Source organism: Trichoplusia ni, chromosome 14, assembly GCF_003590095.1.
Source record: "Trichoplusia ni isolate ovarian cell line Hi5 chromosome 14, tn1, whole genome shotgun sequence".
Lineage (NCBI taxonomy): Eukaryota > Metazoa > Arthropoda > Insecta > Lepidoptera > Noctuidae > Trichoplusia > Trichoplusia ni.
In genome coordinates, this window is record NC_039491.1 from 7,012,086 (window position 1) to 7,039,550 (window position 27,465).

General features: G+C 34.8%; 1 protein-coding gene across 4 annotated transcripts in view; it reads right to left on the reverse strand.

Moving 5' to 3' along the window:
• Positions 1 to 27,465, reverse strand: part of LOC113500677 (mucin-12) — a 41,321-nt gene that overhangs the window by 11,822 nt on the left and 2,034 nt on the right. For all 4 annotated transcript variants that reach the window (XR_003401230.1, XM_026881542.1, XM_026881543.1 and 1 more), the window contains exons 2-3: positions 12,496 to 12,619; positions 2,102 to 2,243 (exon numbers count right to left, since the gene is read on the reverse strand). Coding sequence is in view for 3 of the 4 variants with exons in the window: in XM_026881542.1 (XP_026737343.1) it covers positions 2,102 to 2,243; positions 12,496 to 12,619 (266 nt within the window). In the remaining variant the exon portion in view is untranslated. The remainder of the gene's footprint in view (positions 1 to 2,101; positions 2,244 to 12,495; positions 12,620 to 27,465) is intronic.

The following is a 27,465-nucleotide window of genomic DNA, read 5'->3' on the forward strand; positions in this document are numbered from 1 at the left end:
AACCTATTGAATACAATGAGTTACTTGAACGTGGGCAATCAGTAAATAAATAAATGGAAATATGTATAGACATTGATTGATTTACATAACATAAAATCCATCAAGCCAAGATTAAAGACTCAATAATACTTGAAATGGTAAGAAATTATGTCAAAGTAAGTGAATAAAATTAGGTCGATTACAACTTAGCGAGAGACATCGTTAGAACAACAAAAGGATCTCGTTAGCAAATAAAACGCTTGACTGACGCTGCAATATTAAATCTTATTAACATAAGACAACAGCAGAGTATTAATTACAGATGTATCATTTGAAGAAATGATAATTGTAGTTGTAGAAACACAGGTGGGAATAAGTCTGAATTGCGAGGGGGTGTCGGGTGTTCTGCAGGTTGTTACTCCCGGACGGACGGCTGACGAAGTGCAGTTACCCGCTATTCATGCCACACTAAATGCAGCCCCGCGCACCTCGGCCCCCGCTCCCCTCCCACTTGCTGCCACTTAACAACAAAGAGACCGCTTCTACCCTCTTTGTTACAAGAAACAACTCCGTCCGACGAACAACCACTTTTCAGTGTTAGTTTAGTCCTTTAGAGATAGCTTGCGCCGACGTAGAATGACACTGCTTACTTATCTATCTTGGAAACTTCCTAGTTTTAACTTTCAAGTTATTTATATTTTGATACCTTTCTGAAAATTCTTGTACCTATTTGATACAAGTCTTGTTCGTTGTTTAAAAATATTTGCATACTTTATTATGGGTTCAAGAAAAAGAGTTGAGGGGAGAATAAACGGGGATTCGACTACCTGTCGTGATTTGCTAAAAGCATATCAAGTGATCCGTTAAACGTAGTTAGTATCAATGTGCCAGGTCTCGTTAAGGGAGGCCGGTAACGCGCGGGACGGCATTTTCCCGGCTAATCCCGTTCGGTTCACACTCATGTAATTGGATGAAGGAGGGCCCAGCGCCGAGATTGCGCCTGGAACGCCCGTCCGCTAATCGGATAATAATGCCCCCGATGAACCTACTCTTACACTAAACTACATGCACATTAACTCCATGCGAGTTTATTTTAAATCTGGAAAGCTAACATAAGCGAAATAACATTTTAAAGTTTAAAAGGTAGCTAGTTCATTTAGTGCCAAGTTAGTCGACGCGACTGTTACACAAAAGCTTTTAATTTAGAGGTAAATGCCCCTAGAGGGTGGTGGCACATTTTGCGTCCTAACGACGGACTCCATGTTTCACACGACACTTAAATACATTTTTGTAAACACTGCGTTGCAGTATATCATACTGCTTGTAGTAATAGCTCGGGGTTATTGAAGCATGTAAGTAATAGACATAAAATAATTACCTACTGTTATTAATTATCTTATAATTCAGTGATATATGAATCTAGCAGAAGGCTAAGTAAAAAAGTACGTCATAAGTCTAAGTATTGTAGCGATATATAAAGTACTTAAGACGATATTAAATTACGACGCAGGTTTCTAACATGAAAGTAAAGAAATAACTTCAGCATTAAGAAACAATACCAGTCTGAAAGTTAGGTCGAAGAACGTAAAGAATCCTTAGTTTTATGTTTCTTTAGAAATTGTATTTCAAAACTTGTGAAGATTGTTCTCATTTTCAGGCTTCAGTTTGCTATAAATAAACGAATGACGCACCGCAGCCTACGCTATTCACCCTCTTTGTATTGCGTCATCGTATTACAAGACTAGCTCTTCCTACGTTTACGTCAGTGATACTTTAACTCTTCGTTATTGCCATTCTATTGTATTGTTTTTATTGTAATATGTATATTTAGATTTATCTTGCAAATACACTAAATTAGCTTAAAACGTTTTTAATTTCCTGTCTTATTAGATTCTCATTGGACTTAATTTGGGCTAAGCTAGAAATGTCTTGCAGTACATTGCCGTAGATATTCAGTACCAATTATACCATAGCCACAAGACCCCCCCCAATGTATCAAAGCGAGCTATATTGCACAAAAGGTCTAAATGAGCATTTACGTGGCTTGATTTCTAATGCTAACTACTATCATAAGATTTGTATTTGTATATTAGTTAAGATAGTGAGATTTATAGATATTTACCTTTCTTCTGTTCGATATTCTGTGGCGGCGGCGTGGCAGGAGACTGCGCCCGCGCCTGCAACGTTGTCAGCAGTTTCCGCTTGTGGTTGCACAGTTTTGTCAACTCCGCGCCAGACGCCGCTTGGTAAGGCTTACTTGCCACCTAGGAAGAAAAAAAAAGTTTATTTCAGTTGTCCCGAGAATAACAAACAACCAAAATCACAAAAGGATGGATGCAATGTAAAACGCTTAAAAACTTAAACAGAATATATCGACAGCATAGGTATAATTCTCTTGACGCTTTCTTACCGCAAATCAGTAATAAACAAACATTAAAACACAATAGAAAAGTAATTAAACATAATTTTATTTTCATTACAAGTTAATAACCGGAATCGATTGAAACTAGGCTACTTTCAGCATTACTGGTGAGTGTAACCAATCATAGAGCGTTGCATTTCCTGATTTCACGCCAACAAACCGCTAGTTACAATCTAGATCACAGATCTACATAACACACTGGACTTGCGTATGTAAATAAAGTATTACCTACATTATTATTCATTTCCAAACTCATTTTGTAATAATTCAGTTTCATTTTTTAATTTATTTGGCTTCAAAGAACGAGTTTTTTAAAAGAAAATCATGAATGGAATGCCCGAAGGACCATCAATCGAATTGGATAAGTTCCTTTAAGATTCCCGTTCAAGAATGCTGAAAATATAATTTGAAAAGATAAATTGCCACCGCTTATTGCTCAAAAAATTTCAATATTTTTCTTTTCAAAGAAAGTTGGCTTTGACACCCTGATCGACGAAATTGTTTAGTGGAGGAATAAATATCAAAGTGAAATACCGGATAAATAATACTATATACAATAAAATGATATAATTAAAAACAAAAAAATACCCACAGCGAGTTGCTGGGTTGCGGATTAGTATTCAAATACATTATAATTGAGTATGTTATTTTGAAACTAGGTTTCATAATATACAAAACAACGTAAAATAGGCTGCTTATTTTCCGGTCAATGGTAAATGTTAATAAATCTGTAAACTACGAGTATTTCGTTAAACGGTAACTAAGTATAAACTCACCCAGATCGTTTTGGGTTAAACTAGTTTATGTGACTGACGAAGCATAATATAAATTCCACCTTACATTTATCTGGGTCTGAATGTGTACAACTGTCAGTAATCTATTGCCGTGTTTTGTAATCACGTTTAACTATTATGTGGTCATTGTTTGATTTAAGCTGTGTTCACAATGCAACAGAGTATGCATTGAGTACGGTACAGTTAGTTTGCGATAATATTGTGCTCGATCTGCGAACACGTCCGCCATTCATTATGGACGGACGCCCACTGTGCACGGCTGCACACGCAAATTGCTCCACGCTCGCCCGCTGACACAGCTGCATACGAGTTGTACCCAATGTTTGTACAAAACGAGGAAATTGTCGTTCCCGCGGCTCTAAGTAACTGGTGTGTTAGCACTACTATGGTAATGAGAAGAGGGTTTAAAATTCTTCACAATAGACTTGTTTAAAGGGAAAAAGAAAAGCTATCTTTTGTAGAATAGCGCTGTCGCTAAAGGTTCTATGAGCGTTTTGTTTTCTTAAAGGTTTGTTTCAAAGGTACATATGTCTAATTTGGTCTATTTATTAACACATTATTGTGTACATAATACTACAAACAATTAAAAGTAGCACATAAAATGAACGAGATGGACAAAGATACTGCTTAATACTTTTAATCTTTTCCAGTAGACCTGCGAAAGGCAGAATTTTGAAAAATTTAGCGTATAAGTATCAAAAAATACAAATGGGACAAAATTTCCATTAAATATGCTTTAGAATAAATAACTTATATGTTAGTTATTATATTACACAGAGTTTAATGGATTTTCCGATCGTAAAATAACGAATTATAATCAACTTTACCACACGCAAGACACTTACTTGGGCGTCCCTCAAACCGTCAAAGTGAGTCAACATCAAGGTAAAAGCTATGTGTTGTCACGTTATTTAGGTCTATACAGGCACCGGGACATTTAATATTGCACTTACGAAACAAAGCGACAATTGATCATAATATTTATTAAGTTCGGAACAGGAAAATTTAGTAAATATCATGTAAATTTTGTTAGAATTAAGCGTAAGCTAGCTACCCCTGTCTGAGTTGACTAAAAACTATTTTGGTATTGATTGTAGTTCATATGCAATATTATTCCTTGAAAGATCTTCACACTGTCTGATTCATTGGTAAGGCATATATTAAGTTTTAACCGACGAAATAAATATTATATTTAGGTCGGTTCAAGATGCAAACATAAGCCAAATTATTTCTTTACAGTCATGAAATTACGGTCTCAAATTCAATGCGAATGGTTCAATATCTTGCCAGTTGAGTTTTTAATTAACATAAACAAGATAGTACCTTCATACGACGCGAACAGAAGGTCGTGGCTGTCCTTGTACCAGTTAGCGTGCAATCACATTTGCAGGTAAACGTCAAATTATGACTTATAGAATACGTTTACACGCATGTCTAACAATCTATTAGTAAATGAATTGACTTTTCAACGCTAGTATTCTGAATGTAAATTATTTTTAAGTAGATATGAAACTAGTAGCATACAGTGAAAGTCAGATAATTCTAGTGAAACTTGGAATGTTTGTACAGTGAGCAAACTGTCATTTCATTTACTTACAAGAAAGTAAATGCATGTCTCTTTGTGCATAAAATTATATTTTGTGCTCTACTTTGTCAGGTAACTAACGTCTTTATCTTAATGCGAGAACAAAGAAAACGTAGGTCATGATATAACTTGAACTATCTCCCAAATTATAAGACAAACGGACAAAATCCGAACTTTTATTAGAAAACATAATAACTTTTATTAACAACGTTATAGCTGAATTGGCATTTTAAGAATGATTTACTGAATCGATTACGTCAGATTTATCTACAGCGTAATCTGAACTCATTCTTATGCGCCTATATTTTATTGCTCTCATTACTAGAGGTAATAAGATAGAACTTTTATGTATAAACATTTCAAAGATATTATTTATTATCCTACTAAAGATTTCCATTCTGTATCTCGCAAAGTAACAGTAAAACTAGGCTGGGGGCGTGGCCAATGTCGCGGTTGTTGATGACTGCAATGCACAACTTACACGCAGTTAGTCTTTTACTGGCGCTCGATAAATACTTGGAAATATTCCATTGTTTTATTTGCAATGCAAATAATAAAGGCCAAATATTTCATGTGATTAACTGTCTATTCTTGTCATCAATCTCTGTAATGATGAGTAGAAACAATAGAAAAGACTAAAACAATATTGAATTTTACATTCACACAATCATGTGGAGACTTAAAGCACAGCTTAACGCTTGACTTCTTCGTGAATAGGCAATTATTTGTAAAACAAACGTTAAAGAGACAGTGACGAGATGGTTAAGTAAGTTTTAATCGATCAATAAAAATGGAGGGTTTACTTGTGAAACACACCACGCCGAGCGGCTTGAGAGAAAAGTAACCTTTGACATACAAATTAATAATGCCTTGGCGAATGGCGTGTTCCTTATACTTACTGGTGGCGCTAGCGGCTCCGCCCGGTTATAAACTATCTGTGTACCAAATTTTAATCCAAATCCGTTCAGTGGTTTTCACGTGAAAAAGAAGTAACAAACATCGATAAATACTCACAAACTTTCTCGTTCATAATATCAGTAGACTTGTCTTGTGCTATTGAATACAGAAATGTATAACCATAAATTAAATTCATAGCAAAGGTTTGTTGTACCGTGGTGTAATAGCAGATTCACCTTAATGGGATGTGTATAATATGTAGGGATAAAGGAGCAAGCACAACACAATACAGCTGGTCATTACAATATGAAACCAATCAACGTGATGGACTCGGCGACTTAGTTGTGACACGTCCAGAGTCGAAATGGCTCTAGCTAATGACTGGACACCAATTAATAGCTTTGTATTGTAGGTGAACTCTATCATTCTACACAATATTCAATATGAACTGATGGGCTTTAGTTCATAATAAACTCGGAATTCTATAAAGATATGACATGTATGTCCATTCGAATACAGTTACGTTTTATATTACAGAATATTCAGTTCCAGTTAAAGGTGTATAAATAATTAGTTCACTATGGTCACTGGTTGCGTACACAATGTAACACTCAATTTGCAGTTTAAATTAATAACAAACATCTGCAAAATCGACTTTAGTTGCTGTTGAGTGCTTAATTGGGATAATTGTAAGAAACCCATACTTAAAATTAGAAACACAATAAAATACAAACCGACGTTGGAGTAAATCCCGAGAACCTAGGATTACTAGGATATCAAGTAATTATCTATATAGCATTGTATGATATCAAATAAAGAGACAGAAGTATTCAGAGTGCAGTAACAGCATTAAACATTATAAACGGATTATGCCGAGTATTTGCACCAGGCAACCGAGTCTGTCAACTGTCAAGTAATTTGTCGTCGTATTGTCGAGAGCGGCCACTAATTAACGGGGACATTTACGGCTGCCAAACTTGCCTGTATCGGTACAACATGGCTCCCTCGTTTCCACACCCCCTTTGCGGCGGCTGCAGTGCATTCTATGCAAAGTTAGTGTTGGCGTCAGCCCGTTTAAATTATTACATTCGAACACCCCACCGGTTATTGGCGTTATTGTATTGCCAAATAGGAATTGTATCGGCAGAAACCGTTTATAAATAGATTATCACTGCGTGACCATTTAATGGCAGTCGGTGAATAATGAATACATTAATTATGTAATAAACAAATTATACAAGATAATGGATTTAATTTGCATATAAGAAGACAATTCACTACACGGAGCTTTAGAGTCGTTATCTTGTCGTTGAACGGTAGGTGAGCGGCCGTAAAAGTAAATTAATGGTCCCATTCTGCAGGATTTACCCTTCTGTAATTTGGGTCAAACTCTTGTGAAAACAAATAAATATAGCCAACCTACTCACGAGGAGTGTACCTTATAAGGTAAACAATGTATCTTACATTCTTTTTAGACATTTATAGCATTGAATACTGTTTATAGTACGGTTTGTATAACGATCGCATCTGTGGAGTTAGATGATGTTTGTAATCAATACAAACTTAACTTACCTAAATTAAGGTATTAGGATTGTGACGTAAGTAGCAGATTTTTAACAAAGCGAATAACTTACGAATCCTAACATGCAACAATTATAAGCAATGGGATACTCATGATTGCCAGACACTTATTAATTAATGCCATCAACATTTCCGTTCGATCAAATCCAATAACAAACGACACTGATCGCTTAGGGTGAGGGAAGGTCCTATATTATGCTTGCGTGTATTGAATATCGATAGCCTTGACCCCAATAGCGAAAGAGGGGTTGTTGCAAACCCCTCGACACATCATTAAACATTTATGCTGTCATTCAACAAAGAGGAAGTTAATACGTCAGTCAACACGTCATCCCTTAGACGTATAAAGCTGAACATAATAGGCCTCTGCAAAAACAGGTTATGGGGAATATTACCATAATCATTACGCTTGACAAGCGAGCCTCAGTGTGCTACTATTTTCGTACAAAGAATTCTACCATTATAAAATCAAGTAAACATGAACACTTTTACTTTAGTGAAATTACTGAACAAATACAATCAATATACAAAGTAAACGTCTAACAGAACATGAACACCGTATAGGAATAAGACGAACGACTTTGTACTGTCATAGTATATGGCTCCATTCTGCATTGGGAGCTGATCCCGGGGTTTACAATGGTCAATAAACAAAGCTCGTAGACTGTAGACAATGCCGGCTTCGGTGGCTAGCTAGCCGTATCTCACCATCGCGATCGGGTCGGCGAAGCGTGTCGCTTACGTCTGTCGGTGAATACATTTTATTGTCCCATATGCACGCATGTTAACTTACATTCACATAACCCAAGCACATAGAAGTAAACCCTGCTGGTACTACATTATAGAAATAATTACTATTGCAGTACGTAATAAGTTTCATTATTAAAGTAGTTTTAAATATTCATTGAATCGAATTAAAATGTTTAGCGCGTTAAGAATTACTATCTAGTCTGTGTTTGGATAGAGCCATTTGCATTAATAGGCTGAATAAGGTGCATATAAAAATGTTTATAAGGCACTGCTGTATTGAGCCGTTTCCTGTGTTATGTGACTTTTTGTTAAGCAAAAATCTTCCCGTTATTAGTAACGGGAACTAGCCGTACCTACTCATGAAGAATGGTGAAATAAACTGAAGCCAAAAGAAATCATTTAATATAATACTTTATTTCATTATATTATAAATACTTTGATATTAAAAAGTCATTATTTTATCATGAAGAATATAAAAAAGTTTATTTTATGTAATTGTACGATTAATCCACTTGTAAAATACGGGTCTAGAGTATAATAGAAATTGGCAAAAACAAAATCGTGCTGGTAGAGTACCCGCTAAAACAATTTATTTAATGTTCTAGCTCTCGCTTTATTCCAAACGAGGTTCCTATCGGATCGGAATGTTACGTACTGCCCTGCACGGTCGCCACTTTCACCTCACTGTTAGAAAGTTGGCAGCGGTTAGACCGTCTAAACGTTTATTAAGCTTACTAGCATATTGTGATATACTCTTACTGGTATCATTACTTTTGCACTATGTAATACAGTATTTAGTTACGCACACAAGGCTGTAGTATCAGGATATCCTGATATACAACTACATTTTAATAAACACCAAGCCGACATTATTTTCATAATATGAATTTTATTAAAATCATGTATCAATAAACAATTGAAAGTAGTGATTTAAATGGAATAGCATTGAACATAAGTATAAAGACCTCGATTATACGCTTAAATGTCACTTGCAGTTGCCACGCGGAAGAGATTTGTTCTTTGTTCTCAGATGAAGACAAATCAAAACAATGAGGTAGGCACCATGGCAACAAGGTGAGCTTTCGATATGAATCAGAAAGGAATACCAATCCACGGAACTGTATAGTGATTCGTGATACACACAATTTATATGTTTAACAACGATATTAAAGCTTTGAACAGTATGCCATTTGTTAATTGTAACGCAACTGTGTAAAACTAAAATCTTTCTATTAAATTGAAAGTGTAGTCGCGATAGTATCATTGTCAGCGCCTGAGGGTCAGCGTCTACCTCACGAGTAGTGGCTGGTGAGCTGCATTGCGATGAGCGATTCCGAGATGATTCTACAATCGGAATAATCACGAACGTTCAAATTGGACATTGAGTCAGCTCGGATTCAACAATCGGCATAATTTCGCCATGACATCCAATCAGCTAATTTGCAACCTATCCCGGCTATTCAAAGACAAATTCAGAACGTTGTTTACTTTACTACGTGATTCATAACAACTATCCTAATAATATATTTATGTTCGTATTAACACAAGAGAAACGGAATAGAAGAGATATCTGAATAATATAATCGATTAAAGATCTTGTTATCGCGCATCGCTAGGACCAACGCCAAGACAACGTACCGGCTACCAGTCAGTAGACAGGTAGTTATCATAAATAGTTCTATATCTAGACATGCGAACAAAGACAGTGAATTGTTTGCGATGCCCTGATAAATCAGAGAACATTAAAATATCTAATGTCTGGAAATAAATAAAAGAAATGTAGTTTATCGCATTAGGTTAAACTGTAAATATAACTTGATTTTGTGTGGTTTGCAAATTGAATAAAGGGGTTCGATTAAACCCTACGTGGCATTGGATAGTCCCCGCTTCAATGCAAACAGGGGGGTCTGTAAATGGCTAACACGCAGATTAATTTATCTACAGTTTAGTTGACACCAGACCCCTCTCGTAGCTGACGCCACAAGGTTCACGTGGAGCGAGCGCCCATCTCTGCATGTCACATGTCCGTCTATATGCAAATAACTAGAGTTGACATGTATAGCTTCAGTCAGTATGAATTAAATACATATAGAAAGCATCTGAAGATATTTCAGTACTTTTCAATAGTCTACGTTCAAAGTAGAATCGTTAGTGGCTACTTGATTATTAAAATCACATCTCGATGCAGGGCTGAGCAGACGAAGATCGCTACTTTCCTTGTCCTTAATCGACTATACATCAGAGACGAGTGGATCAGTACTTCAAGTGAATGTGATATCGAGATCGCACCGACTGTATCTCAAGACGAATGCATGGAACAAAGAGGAATCGATGAGAGTGCGGGAGTGTGGGGATACAGGCGAGTGCAGCGACCTCCCCCCCACCCCCCACGGGCCGCGGTGCAATTTGTACATTTCAAGTGCATACAAAGGCGATACGAGGAGGTCGCAGCAAGCTTTGACAGAATTAACTTGTCCGTAGCACAACTGCGAATGTGAGACTCACCTTTATTGGATCGCCGGCACTAACAGATTGAATGTAAAATGCATGGTTGCTGCCGTTACACGCTGAATAAGAGGAATTTAATTTGTGTTCCCTGTACGAATGATTACTAAAAATCCTATAGACTAGTTCTACAATTTAATAATGTAATAGATATGAAAGGAAATAATATAAATAACCAAAATTACACAACGAGGCCATTGTAAACAAAGTGGGACAAACTAGAGTAAAATAACGAGTCACTTGTTAGGCAATGGCAGTGTGCTCTGAATAAATATAATGTGGCCGCTCTCTGTATAATGCTCTTCTTGTTATCGACAACACGTGGATCGTGAGCTTCGTGTATAATAAATGTACCTAGTAGTAAAACTTGCAGTGATGAAAGGAAAATATCGTATTTATCGAGTCGAAATGCGAGATAGCAAATAAGATTGGTTACAAATATTGTCGTTTTAACTTTAAGTTCTGATTAATAGACAGATGAAAATAGCTATATTATTATCAGAAAATCGGATTATTATGATTCTTAATTTGTCGCTGAGGGAGCAATTAAAGGCAATATAAGTATTAGTACTTTTTGGAACCAAGAATGTTTCGGACATTGTGTTGTGTGTTTAAAATACAAACACTGAATGATACGAGAATCTGTCGAAACAAACTACGTTGCTCTCTTAATTATTTTCGTTCAACAGCAGTTAAAAATACCTCGCACGGTATATCATGTGTGTTGAAAAGTCACACTTTTAAAGATTCACAAAGCATCGCTTATAAGAACTATAAAGAAACTGGTTTTTATTAAACAGGTTATTCCTCAATACATCTATTAGTTTTTGCGCCACCGAAGCATAAGCCATTTGGTGACAATTTTATTGATAATAAGTTTAATACTTTATAGGTATCTTTCACATGGCACGAGGCACCTATTTATTAGCGAACTTGGTTTAATGTATGATAATTTATTGAAACATTTAAATGAAACTACTTTTATACGTAAGTATAGCATATTCAAACGATCAACAAAATTAAATCAGTCATAATGACTTAGATTATGTCGTAAAGTATAAAATTGGGGTAACTATTAAACAAATTAAAATGCAAATTAGAAACAAGAATACAATCCTTTACTAAATTAATTATGATGCGTTAATGTTTTGATATTCATATCAGTAAAAGTCTGACATAAATAATAAATCTGTGGAAATATTACCACTTGTATCACATCATATTTTATCATCCTCACTATATGTCAAGGTGACACTGACATTATAATTGCCCTAATTTATTAATGTCTGCCTCGCCTTCTGTGCGAAGGCCCTTCACTCTATTGTAGAAGTAATTATTACATTTGAACTATTATAACAAGGAACAATTTCTTGTTGGAATACTAATCTCTGATTACAGTATAAAAAAAACAATACGCATGACACAACGGAGGCAAACGAGGAATTGTGATTGTTAGACCGAAAAAATATAAGTTTTATATAGAAGAGAATAAGTGAAAACAACGTAAAACTATTATACATGCTAAAATATGTTCATTAATTCAGACTAACTTACAAAAATCATAAATATTTAAAAAGTTTTTAATTATTATTCATTAACGGCGTGGCAGAACAAACGTTTTGCAAACATAATGCATAGTGGGGTGCTGCTTTTCATCATACTTGAACAATAAACATTCATAAATGGATATAAATGACACATTTTCGCTTGGTAAGATCGTCAAGAAGACGTAAAAAGTTTAAAAGCAAGTCGGTAACCGGCTGCGATCGAAACATTCCCAGAGCAGAAAAAGTGGAACGGCCCGACAACAGGCATTCCTTTTGTCGATGAATTACTTTATGGAATGTATCGGTGTACCTCATCGGAACTGAACACAACATTTCTTCAGCTAATAATTACGAGCCCCTTATATCATTATCACAATGTAATTTCACGTGAAATTGCGTAGTTTTTATTTTAAAGTAGCTATTTAATTTAATTACCTTGGAATCAAAACTGAAGGCTGTTTCCGGTCTCAATGGACAGGGGAGTCCACACTTACAGGTGCCAGCTGTCTGTAGGTAATCTCGTAATTGAGGCAGGTTACTCAAAGCCGTGCCGCTAGGACTGAAACAAATAAAAAAAAAAATTAGTTTATGTTGCAACACAAATATTTATTTTTTTTACTTTTATGATAGCTGGATTATCCTAAACAGACCACGTTTTTAGGAAAGTTACAATTTATTGCTTGTTATAAATAAACAAATGTTAAGCATAAGGCAAGTCAAGTTCGAGTCACAAGCTAGTCACATTATTCAAAACCGTTCTACACCAAAGCCTCTATTTAGCCAACCGTGCTGATTCCTAGCCCAAACGAGTTAATCATGCGGCTAACTGACTACATTGCGGTCAAACAATATTTCAATTATAATTCTGTATCCATCGCATCTACGTTAAACGCAAAGGATGCTCCATTTACCAAATAGCGTCTCTTTTGTAACAATTTTTGACATCAATTTATTTATGACTAGCTAATTCTCATAACGTGGCCTAAGCGGTAACAGTAACGGAACCATACCAGCTGATTGTATCGTCCAATGTGTCATAAACATCGCGCAATAACCCACGGGATCAAGAACAATTTGCAGCCGACACAATCCCTTTATGATGACAGTATGGAGCATAGCTTGCCGTCGTTATTACACCTCGATTCGCTTTACAAACAGCCTCTTTCATAAATGCTCCACATGATAATTCACGCCGATTGTTCACGGTCTGGTACACTTGGTAAAGGTAAACCGCAACCGCAAAAAAAGATTTTTGTTTACCAGCTTTTTATTCATGCGCGGAGTCTGCGGCTTTGACCACTATACGGGGTGTTCGCGGTCGGATAGAGAGTAAACGGGGAAAATCGTTTTTTGCGATCGCGTGCATGTTTGGGGGAGCGTGTACGTAGACAGCTGCCGATAATAATTACTCAACGCACGAACCCTTTCGCACCTTGCTATACCAACTATCCTATTTACTTCTGAAATACTCCCTACACCCTCTGCCTTGTTTTTCGTTATTAGAAAACCATAAGAAATCGCCCTTTTATCAAAACTGCGCTAGTAAAAGTTTACTATTACAAAATTAAATGCAATACTTAACCTTACCGGTGTTTATAATTGCCAATGCAATGTTTTGGAAAATTTAACTTTATAATATTGGTAACTGAAACTATAAGGTATAAAAATCATTAACAAGAAAAAAACAAACAAACGCAAAAGATATATAGTTTGTTCTGAGAAAAGTCGTGACACATACTTCATGGTCATGGATATTATTAAGCTCAATGATTATAAAAACAAGTAGGGAAGGTATATTAGAAAACATTACTAAACCGGACAGACAGACTAAGTGGTCTGCTAATTAGTATGGTACGTAAATGATATCATGAAACCTGATCTAAGATACATTATATTTGACACTATCTTTGCAGGACATGACAAGCTTAATGCCAATTAACAAACCGTGGCGAATTATATTTATACGCTTTAAGTAAGGAGGCGTAAAAGTGCTTGGCTACGGCTCTTAATTAAATCAAACGTCAAAAGTGTACGTGACTGCACATCACATTTTAAACTGTGTTATATGCTCATTTATAAAATATCTAAGGTTCGCGTGCACACGCTAGCAGGATTCCACCTAACATAACAAAAATCCTCGTTGGCGTTAAAGTAAATTATATTAATTAGTTTTGTGTCATAAAGGTATCCGCTTGAATCTATTCAAAACAATAGAATTGTTCTTTTTTTACTTGATTTCGTAGAGTCGAGCTTTATCAAGTTAAATTTTACTAGACTATCAGTCTGTCTAGACTAGGTAGTTTATAAGATAGTTTATTTAAGTGAATCTTTATTGTTGCGTTTAGAAGTTAGGGATCAGTTTCGTTTATGATCAATTTTACTTACATTTTATAGATCAACTATCGATCCGCACCGACTTTGCACGGCTAGATATGTAGAAATACAAATTGATTTATAAGGATTACAAAACAAATATATTGGTGGCTAATAGACTTTAGGAGTAGGTTTATGCAGTATTTTTTCAGAAGCATATTCACATATTAGCATTCTTATAAGCGTTACAATAGAAACGTATAAGTAAACTTAGCTTTGCATATGTATTTATTAACACTCATTTACTTAAATATTATATGTATATTCAAAACTATGTTCACTTCGTACAGTTTTCGAACATATTCATTACCTTAAACATTAGTTAAGCTATAACTATCAACCAAATACCATTCGACGTTTATTTAATAGTGGGCAGTGCAAGCGTTATTTAAAGTTTCGTAAAAGCGTGTTTCTCATTTGCATACATAAAATAAACATCTTAAACATAAATCCTATTAGAGTCAATGTGTCACAAAACGTTCCACGAAAACAAGCCACACAAGTCTGTTATTATGCAGACAGCCATCTTTCATAGCCTTGAGAAATACTTATTTATGACTAATCGTAGTTCGCTGTACAATTTATCCTCATTGACAAACATAAAAACAGATAATAAAAATAAGATACACGTCCGTCGTTCAACTTAATATTATTTTATTTGAATCGCAAGTTAGCTTAAGCATTACTGAGACAAGGTAATGTTTAGTTTCATTTAATATCTTAACTATTATAATAAATGTACAAATGTTGTTGTCCGTATATCAAATTGGTATAATTTTATAGTTATACAGGTCATTAATTTATTAAATTACGTAATTATCTAACACCGCCCCTGTTCATAAGGCATCTTTATGGTTTGTTATCTCTAAACTGGATAAATAATGCGCAACATTCTTTATATGAGTGTTTTGTTTGAAACTATCTATCTTTTCGAAAAACTTTCAAAAAGACTAGGTATTTAAATGAATACGACACTACAACTGTATACCATCGATGCAATACACATTCGCAGTACATTTCGCATCCCTTTTAAAACTGTCTGAAACTTGTAAGTGTTCGGCTGCAGAGTGCAGACAAAATAACTCCGGTCTCAATGTAAACTATCGTTAACTTTGTTTAGACTTCGTTTGGTACTGTCGTCTGCTAAAAGTTGGACCTATTTTAATTTAAGTACATTTATAGTTTCTTAGAAGCTGCTTTTGATTGACAAATTAGGATTGTCAATTACAGTTTTAACCCGGCACTGTCCGTCTATAAACACATTGGTTTACGGCTTTGCATTATTGAATTGTAAATTAATAATCCTTTTTCAAGATGTACATAGCTTGCTTGGTTACTATTAAATTTGTACATTTAATTAGGTAGTTAAACATTGATTATGCCATTGTTTACCAATCACGCAAATTCAATTTATTCAAAAGTAGTTGACACGTAAGCATCGCTAAAAATGTACTCATTTTCAGCAAAGCTTTGCAGTTTAACACAAAATAGATTTTGTATCGACTGCTCTGTATACTATCGTTACATTCGACATTGTCAACGAGCTTTTTGCAATCTCACCGATTTTGTATCATAGAAACTAAAAGCGCTTGTTTGGTAGTAATATCGACAGCTAACAATATCCAACTGTGTGCCACTATTCCACTAACAAACTATTCAAGCTCAAGCTCGGTATGTGGACTCTAAAACAAGTACTGAACGACTAATGACAAATAATTTATCCCATCGAAATCCTATCCATCCATTTAACAATAATGTTTTAAGAGTTAGGAATACAGGTCACACAGCAAAGACTACGGGGCTGGCGATCTAGCCATCAATTACTGCATACTGCTGCAATAAACCCACTAATTTAACGATTGCCAATGCTAAAACTAACGTGTCTGTGCCGATCGTAGCATCTTCGAGGGACATTGGTATTATTGGCCCCTAGTATTGTGATTGATCTCATTTCCTTTGTGACCGCCGGGGCAATGTATAATGGTTGAAATATTTTGGCGCCAAGCCAATGTGCACTACCATACAAAACACGACGACATTTTGTTTTGCAAAAAAATTCTTCGGTGATAATAATCGAATTAAAAATGCTGTATACAGTAAGTCATTGATTTTAAAACGGGAAACAAACTGGAACTAAATAAACTCATAAAATACGTAAATTTGGAGTATTTGGACAGGAAAACAAACTTATGTAAGAAGTATATTTCAACGCATCTTGTGCTTGTCAATTGAGGTTAATTGCAATTAGACAGTAGAATTCTTTTAAATATTACCAAAGATGTAAGAAGAATAAAGGTTGTAATTAAGGTACGACAATGACCATTAAAATATCTTGTTTATTAAGTTATGCTCACCTAGAATAAGACATAATAATACGACCTTTACAACCCACAAACCAATTGCAACCAGCCGCGGCCATAAAAATAAGTGCTTCTTCCGCTTAAAGGCGGAGTTAAAACAAATCTACGCACGAACACCTGGAACATGAACAAATATCTGCTGCACAAATATTTGTTTTGTGTTGTAAATGAACAGAAAGCGAAGCGCCACTTACAGCCAATTGGGCCATTTGAGCAACCACACAATTGAAACATTGTTTTCAAACAATGTGTCAATTGCAGCAACAAGGACATTATCAATATAAACAGGGTGAGTGTCGAGTCGATGCCGGCGGCTCGATAATAAGTTGAGTCACGGAAGGGTTTCCCTGAATGACTCATTGGGTACCTAACCGACCTGCGGCGTATCGTGAACCCGAATAACGTATACAGTTCATTTTAAATTAATGTTGAACAACATACGGTAGCACTAGTAATAATAAATTAAGTAAGCGTTCTTTTAGTCAGCTTACATGTTGTTCTTATACTGGAGAGCACCATTTTGTATAGATGGTTTTCGTTTCGAGGCCAAAAGCCATACATAGATACTTATTATACAAATTATCATTTAAATTAGATACATTCGTGAATTCTTTGCAAAGGATCGAACAGGATCTGATAATTCATCACACGCACTTGTCGAATTCCACGGAAACGAGAGTTCTGCACGCACTCGACGATTGTAAGGAATAAAGATTTCTTGGCAGTAATAAGCTATCCCACGACTGCATTCATGTTCATTACGTTGTGGATATTTATGCTGACAAATGACAATTTGTGTACCTGCTATATTTTAGTACCTACTTTTGTTTTACCAAAAACGTACTTATTTGTATATTTTACTACCATTTATACGCGCCCCTTCAATAAATATTTTTTTCATAAATTCGTAATAAACAATTGCCAATCAAGCACTCTTCTTGGGAGTCATGTAAGTTACGTGACTAAATTAATTGCAAAAGATAAACCAGTATATGATTTCGGAGCGAACATGTATATCGATGAGTTGGTAAACGAGTAAGCTACAAATTGAGCTTTTATTTATTCATACAAGGGGAACGAGGCTGATATGGGTCGAGGACGTTCCATAAAGGACACTCTTAACGCGGAGCTTAAAGATTCCACGTTTTATTATTCTGTAAAAATCAACTACAACTTCTATACGTTTAGGTTAAGTAACATGTTGTGAACATTTGTATTGCAAGATGGAAAGACAAAGGCATATAGATACACAATAAGTAATACAAAATGTATAACTCTGCAATTTGTAATGTTGTCGTATTAGGTGAAAGTCGATTTACGGCGATTATGTGACAATGTTTAATAAACATCTCCGACATACGTAAGTAGGATGCTTTTGCATAAAACATTACATCGTATGCTCATGTCTACTTACTGTAGGTAGAAAATTTAATGAATCACATTCACAACATATTCCACTTTAAGAACTAGTTATCCAGGAGTGATATTTAAGGAAAATCACTCAAGAAACTTTTTATTATTTCTTTACGGTGAACAGTAATTAAAAACTGATGGAAAAGACACAAATAACGTGACATATTCGTTCTTTGTTAATATTATGCACAAATAATAAACGTAAGCGCATGTAACTTTATAAATATACCAACATATTACCTTGCAAGAGTTGCAAGTAAGCTCACCTCAATAGTTGCATAGCCTGTTTTTTATTAAACGCTAATAAAACCTGTTATCAAAACACTTTTGTGAGTTACCCCTGCGTCTGCGCAAATAATGAATGGTTTCTTTAACATTATTTAACTACTTAATGTTACTTTTATTGTGGGGCGTTTATAAAAGCCATCTAAATATTGTATCTCGTATATCAGAGGCAACCATAACCCGTTTAATAAGAGAAGAATTTAAATATGTAATCCTTTATATTGTAACATTTGTAACGCAAATGATTTCTATTAGCAAATTCCTTTCAAGTGTTTGCATTAAATATCCGTCATCCAACTCATTATAAAAGACCGAGATATTAATTTTAAAGCTATTCAAATATTAGTAAGTAAATATATTATTACAGTGTAATTTATTGAACATATCTGGAATAGTATTCCGCAGGTGAATGGCCGGGCCATAGCGACAAGTACTCGTTGCGACGTGTAAGCGATCAACTCCCACTACCTTTATTGAATAGCGAACATTTACCCACACTAATTTATTTCATAGCTTAAATAACATTTCAGATAGTAGCGTGTTTATAGAAAATTATTTAAACATTAAAATACTTTTTTAAACATCTTATCATAATTGTAACTAAAGATACTTTCTAGTAAAAAGTACATTAAAACAAAAAATATATAAACGATACGAGTCATAGCAAGTACATCCTTACTTAACGCTTTAATTAAAGGTAAAACATAAGTTATAATAAAAAAAGTATTTTTTGTTTTGACATTAGATGGTTTCAAAAGAAATCACTAATCTAAAGCGAAGCATGTTTTTGCTCACACATGCATAGATAAATAATCACACATTGAAATAAAACAATATCAAAGGTGAATAAAATGTTGTCCAGTCAAGTTCAGGTTTGCAAGTAACACCTGCCACATGCCAAGCGAAGGCAAGCGCCGCATCGAAAAGCAAATAAATTCACTTGGATACTGCAGGACGTGTAACGTCGCCTAGTTTTTACGAGGCATATTTCAAACAGTTTTTCTTAGATTCGCATGGTAACCTTGACTCGATCCCCTCGGCTACGCTTCTGTGGGAACGATTGAGAACACATTTCATTTACTTCGTCCGTCTGGAGCCCATGTGAGCTGACGCATCCGGCGAACTTCACGCAAGGGTCGTACGATGTTCGTCGACGTTCATGTTTATTTATCAAACGTGGATATTCCGTGAGATAATGTAAATATACTAAATATCGATAAATTATGTGTTATTTGAGCATTAAAGACTTATGATGACTCAATTACTTATAATTCACACTTATACTTGTAATTACGTACATTGAAGGCGTTTGAAGGTACGAAGATGACAGGTAAAAGTCAGGTGACTTATAGAAACCAAAATGACATTTCCATACATTTAAGCCTTATTTATTGACGTAAACGATTGTAGGAATGTAACTTGGATGAGCGAAAGGATTTCTTCTTTTGTAACTTAATCTATATAAAAATTCGCAACTTAAAAACCGACGTTTAGGAAAAAGAATACCTAAATTTAAGCCAGACTAGACTGGTAAAACCCGGCCTGTATGTGTGCTTGTGTTAATGTAATTGCTGTAATTAAACATCTGTTTCAAACGGATGACATCGTAATTAAAAATCAAATATGTACACAAGAAATAGTTCCACGCTAATCTGGGAGTATAAAAACATAGACGGTATTATCTGCTTATCAGAGCATGTGGTATAATTTCGTCAGAAAGAAAAAGGTCATAGAAGAGTGCTAGCTACAAAATATGTGTTTATTGAAGCATGTGATTCACACATATTGACTCACACCATGCTTTGTCAAAATATCTAGTTTAACGAACTAGCTATAATTTCAGGTATCCAAGCGACTTGTTTATCTTCGTTCTATCTGCGTACGTAGCCAGAAGGAAAGCATGTTTTGATTCATAAAAGGTAAGATGCTCGTGGTTTGGCACCGGTTGCTACCCGTAAAGGTCGCGGGCGGATTCAGAAATTATTTCTCACGATTGAAGTCCGTGAATGTGGGAATACTTAGGTTTAAACGGAAAAGGGCTAATCCAGCTTAAACCTTGTTTTGAACCTGATAGGTCGGCTTTATTCCTGATTCTTTTAATTGTAATAACACTCGTTCGGCCAACGTGTGAAGCTTAAACTAGCTCGATAAACCAAATAGTGTGTTAACTTCGTATTTCAGAATCGATACTATTTACCAACAATTCGTAGTACCACTTGCTCTTATGAAGTGGAAGTGGGTATGTTTCTCAGAATATTTATATTAGGCCGAAGCAACTCAGAGTTTAATAGCAATTACATGATGTTATAGCAGGACAGGTGTACTTTGTCAACACTGTAACTACTTAGATAAATTATAATAGTGTCCAAAAATAGCCAATAACTTGTTAGTTACACCAAGTTTTGAATAATGACATGTCACTGGGTTCAAACAGTCCAGATTTAACTTTAGCAATTAAGAATAGTGAGACTAATGGCCGTATCATGGCTGTTAAATTCGTTTATTTGTTGTTGAGACGCTCTCCACCCAGAGTCGACGCCGTGCCTCATTTAATGGAGCAATAAAAAATGTTCGACTGTGCTTACGTAATCCATATTATTTCCGCGTCGAAGCCAATGCGGAGGTCAACGCGCGTATGATCTCGCCTTCCAGGCTCTTGTCACTGTTTGTACAGAACCTTTTACCAAATAACCGTACCGAAATGCAAAAGATTTCATCTTTTAATAATATCGTACCTTAATAAGATGTTTGTTATTCAATTACGCCGGAACGGATCCGGATCGATTCGGATTAATTTCGTTTTGTTCCAAAACTGGTACCTATTACCCAGAACTCTAACCGGTAATGGAAGGCAAAAGTTATTGGTAAAGTGTAATATATTCATTACCTAAAATTAGTTAATTAAAGTACATACTTCATTAATTTATTTGTCATGAGACATAATTAATTCAACGTTAAATAATTCTTCAATGATCAATTAATCATATAATACGACGTAGAATAAATAAATTAAGAAACTATTAAGTAGGAGCGTGGCATGACTAGCGTGCTGAGTATTTCGCGAGCACGATTAGGAACTTCTCGAATAATTTATTTCCATGACCTTCGCCTACCTTTGGCTACGCTGGCACTACTGGCAGCAATTCGTTAAAAATTGATACAATTTTATGAAGCAATAAACGACACAGTACGTACGTGTCGTATTTAAATTTACATAATATTGGTATCAGTGGCGTGCACAGAGATTTTAGTCAGGGTAGGCAAAAAGAAACGACCAAGCGCGATTCTGATTCGCGACTCTCACAGTTGGTACAAAATGTAAAAAAGGCTACCCATCAAATTCACGACCGTAACAAATGATGCTTAACCTCGATTTCTCGGTGATCTATGAAACTGTTTACTCTCTAAATAACTATCAACGTTCATGCCTACAGCCGAAAGACAAACGGACAGAAGGCAAGCCGGATTTAAAATGTTGTGCGGTAAACTTTGTAGTTACCTACCTAGTGTACCTAGCCTACGTATTTGAATATTAAACTTTTACAGCTATCTTTTCGTCAGATCATTTATCATTGAATCGCAGGTAGTCAATAACGTATACATTTCTTTAAACTTTTTTCTATTGACAACATACCTATCGTAATATTGTAACCACGTACGTAAACACGAAAATAACCTTTTCGTTGAAGTAGGTACCAAGCGGGAATCTTACCAATAAATCGTGTCAAAGGTACTAAATAGATATATTTCTGTTTTTTTTTTTGTAAATAAGTTTAGATAAGTGAAGTAAATCTAAGTATAGTTTAAAATAAATGGATAGGGAAACAGAACAAGCGATTTCTCTTTATCTACGAGCAACTCGTTAGATTTAAATCATTATGTTTTCTACGTATTGATTTGAACGATTGACTCACCTTTCTTAATTTATTAGATGTCTTGCGTAGCTTTATCTATTTCAAACACTTGTTTTTATCACAAAAAATAGTTTTAAAGCACTTTTTGTGTTATGAGCACACGCCGTTTGAAAGTTCACAATAAATTATTAATCAATTTTTCACTCTTTTATCGACTTATATCAAATAACTTAAAAACCAACGACCCAGAAAACGAATTATGACAAATGAAAACAAAAATGCATCGAAAAATATTGCGGCTTACTTTACGATAATAACTGTCAAAACATAACCACAGATAACCGCTCATGTCATCCGTTGTCTTTGTCGTGCAAAGGCAGTGTCTATTTTATCACACACACTAACGAAACGCAGACTATTTTGACATTGTGTGACAAATGTGTATAGGAAAACAGACATAGACACATTGTCATGACTACGAGTCTGTCACACGCACACATGCTTAAAGTACCTACGTCACTGAGACATCGAGTTGAAGTGTCTTTCCTACGGGAAAACGGTGACAGCGGCGGCGCACTTCGGCAAAAAAGTGTACTAATTTTGAAATATTGATAATCCTCCCTTGATAGATTATGTTACAACGTGTAATAGATAGATGGCGCTGATACGTGTTTTACGAATATTGTTTATTTTATGGATAGTAATTATGTACCTATAATATCTGAATTTCTCAGGGTAGGCAGTGTCTTTTTGTCTCTATGGACTGCACGCCACTGATTGGTATAAGATACCGCTTTTGGATTTCCGAGGACAAAATTAATGGTGTCGCTGTTTGTTTATGCTTCCTTTTCTCGACGCCTTTAATACATCTTTAACAGATTACTAATTAAATAATTGAAGGACGGCGTTCAACAATCGATTAATATTGTGAAAACCATGGTCGCTCTATTTTATTTATTTAGACATCGTGCATCGGTTGGAACTTACTGGTACCATTCGCCTTAGAAACTGTTAATTCGCCTCTACTTAAGAACGCATTAAGTTTATTGTTAGACTTCAGTGAGATTTGTGTTTATTAGTCTTCAATTAAGACAAGCAACGTACTGTATTGGCTGTATTGGTCGCAATTTGACATACAGGGATTATAAATGATTCAATAAGATCTTACATTCACCCGAAGACAGTTGAAATTAACATCCATAAATGGGTGACAACAATGGGAAAGAGCTTAAAATACCGAGACACCTTTACAAACTTTTTTATTTATTTCACGACAGCACAATGGATAACACCTAGAATATCGATGCATGCATGTGGCTCTATTGTAAACTTGGACTAAAAGAAAGTCGGAACGAATTGTAAATCGGATCAAAACGCCTAGCCTAGTGACGCCCATCAAATCCCTCGAAACAATTGAAACGAGCCGTATGAGCACTGAAGACGGACAATCCCAACATTGTGCAATACCTTACAAAGAGGGTCAGAGAAATCCAAGCGTTTACAATGCGACTTTCGAAAAAAAACCTGACGGTGTTCTTTACCTCGGTCGAGATGGTGGCTATAAATCAGTTGAGCAATAGTTAGTCCCAGCGTCAATAACTACAATGACAATTGACAAAGAAAACTGGAAGAATAAGATTTTTATTGTTTCTTGTAACATAATTTACGACCGTCGAACATCTGTTTGAGTTGTAACCTCGTTGTAGGAAACAAATAAGAAGTTCTGATTTTGTAAACCAGTTACTTCACTAGTACGTTTCACAGCACGTATCGTAACTGTGAACTATATTGAAAGCATAAAATTGTATAATTCTTCATATTACTGCAGAAACCATTTTAATAGTTTCACGATTTAAATTTAATGAGGTTACACAATTTCAATTTGCGGTTAGAGCGAGTTAAACGTTATATTACTGAATATAGTAAATATATATGAATGCTTTTGAAATATAGCTTTGAAATCAATCCTATTTATGAACGAAGCTTTACCAAAACCGCATTTGGTATTGTTGCAAAGTCATTCTGCCTTTCAGTAATGTCAGATAAGTGAGTTGAAACTGGGAGTTCCGATGTACTGCCCGTTCATTGGAACTCCTAGGTCATACAAACCATCTCGTAACTGGCCAAAATTGTAATACGGCAAGTAAGCGTTTATAATGTATTTTTTATTTAATTTAATAATGTAACATTGTACAAATATAAGTAGATCAATTTATAATATAACTGCAGTTATAAAAATTCTAATAAATCAACTAACTGAACTTGATCCTTTGTTCACGGCACTATTTTTTCCTCTACTAAATATCAAAATTTACAACTATTAAGTTAGTAAGGGGCACAAGATATGATACTTAAGAACTAACAGCGGAAAAGGCTGATGAAATATTCAATCTCATCAACCGATTTGCATAACATCGATTGAAGAGAAAAGGTTTTAATTTTGTCATTGAATATTTGATACGAAAATAGTGATGACTCATGACGTCTGGATAAAATCATATTATGCATCAATGCTCGATCGATAATTAAGATATCAAAATGCAGACTACGTTCTACCTAAGTGTAAATTATGACCTGTTGTCGATCATCAAAATCAACGTATATGTATTCTATGTACATAATTATGTAAAGTAAATGGTGAAGTTACATAATAGACTAGTCATATTATGGAATAATAGTCACCTATGAAGTCAATTGGGACCAGTCTGGAGATGTAAAGTTGACCGTGGTCAGGAAGTAATTAATCATTAACAAGATATGTAATTATAAATAATTTCACGGACCAGTGCCAAAGATAATTACATCGAAAGGAATTATGTGTTACGTAAGTACTTAAAATATTGTTTAGGAAAGGATGGGCTGATATGATAATAAACTTAAATTACATAAAGATAACCGTGAACAAATACGCAAAGGCGTTACGTCATAAACAAGTTGGTAATATCGATTCGATAAATCGATAATCTTTAATTAATGAGTTGCTGCAACCAGGTGCTCATGCATTGTTGATCACGACCTATTTTCTTACATTAGAGCATACATGTTTATACTCTATGGCAGTTCAAAAAGTGCAGCTGGCCTCGGTATGATGACTATTAATCAATTATTAAACTTCTTAATTAAACGTTATAGAAGATTCGTTTATTTTGTTTTAATGGTTTAGTATTGAGAATCAATCACATATGACAAATTGTTTCGCAATCACGACACAGATTTTGATAAGTAAATTGTTATTCAATAGGTTTTATTATCGGTTTAACGAGTCGATTTCCAATTTTTAACCTTAATAATGGTTTAAGGTTTTAAACTTACTAAGTACTATTGCTGTTTTAACTAACAACAGTAACACTTGTGATTTTTTTTTATTCTGACCGTACTGAAGCAGGATACTAATCTGATAAGTACTAAACTTAATCCAATTTGACGATTATTTCAGTAGTGTTTACCGTATGACATTTTAACGAATTTACAGCGTCTTTTCACGCAATACTGCGGGGTCATCGACGGCGGACATAACAAGACTTCTTTCTCATAAGGTTTAAGATACAGGCGCTAGCGATCGCACTTTGAATGGGAATCCTTTTTGAATTTGTTGTATTTTGTTAATTTTATTCGTTTGAAAACAGGTCTCAATATGTTGGATTATTTGCTATCTATCCATTCAATTATACAATTTTTTAACAACATTTTGGTTATCTACACATTTTTACGTCCCGGAACTATAATCTTAAAATTATAGTGCACGTTACGCTATGAACAATTTTATTTTCTTATCATAAATATACTTAAAAGTGTTTTAATATACTAATTAATGTCATTTACTAGTTGCATATTCAAAAGAATCAGTTTCTAAATTAATATTAGGTTTCTATATTCAAATTAAAGGTCAGCTTTTCCGTTAACGATCCAAGCGTGCATCTAAAGCCTTTTCAAGTCGTTTCCAAATGCTCAGAAAGTTATATTGGTGTGGAGTAACTTTCTTCACTTGCATCGAGTCCGCACAGCTGCCCGACTGGTTTGTCCACTTGCGCCGGATTGATTTAACGTTAACACACGATCCGCGGGGCTCTTTTGCCGCTGTATTCGACCAATACTTCATTACTAGCCAACCGTCTCGAACATTGATTGTTTAATTATATTATTCGAGTAGATTATCACCGACCATAACCGTCACGGCTGTGATCCTGAGACGTTGGTAGGCAGAATCTACTATGATGCACATAAAGTAGAGTATATCGATTAATTAAATCGTAGATGAAACTGGATTATTTTGTTTTAATCAACATTTTACTCTGTATTCGATTTCAGTTTGTAAATAGGTTTATTAGTTGCGTAGTTAAGCTGAGCTGCTTGAGTAAGTTAAAAACTCTTTTACGGACATTTAAAATCAGAGAAAAATCGGTCCAAAAGACTTATCTGCCGGAAATTAATGGCTGCGCAAAATAAGTAACAATCTGTTACGAAATGCACGTTATTTAAATGTATATCACGGTTTTTCGTCAATCGTATTAGGTAAGCAAATACATTAAAACATTGTGATAAGATCACAAAATGATGAAGATAATACGTATTAATCAATTTGCAATAATAAACCAGACGACTTTTATTTGACTTAGATATTATCATTATTAAAACTTAAATTCTATTTCTGAAAAGGTCGTATGGTCGAGTCTGGGTCTTAGAAAACTTGTTATAAGTGTTTCAAAACTGTAAATTATTTAGCTGACGTGAGTTTTACTTGGTCTAGTATAATTATTAGGCTGTCTGGATGTAAATCACGGAAATATTAGAAATAATTATGAGTTTAGCGTAAAAGCTATGTAGAACGGTTTCCTTTTTTGTGGTGACGCGAGTTATCTATTAGACAGTACAATTATTAATTAGGTATATCCTGTCTAAATAATTTTATTTACGTAACATTGTAATATGATATTGGCAAGTGGATATGTAGAAAAACCCAATAGGTTTTTTATTGGCCTTCAAATATTATTATTGTTTATGATGTAACATTATTAATTAATTACCAAACAGACGGTAGTGATGATCTTAATCAAAATGATAATATTCAGCTTTAGTAAAAATATTATATTCTAAGTTATACTAGGTTAACTTTTATCTCC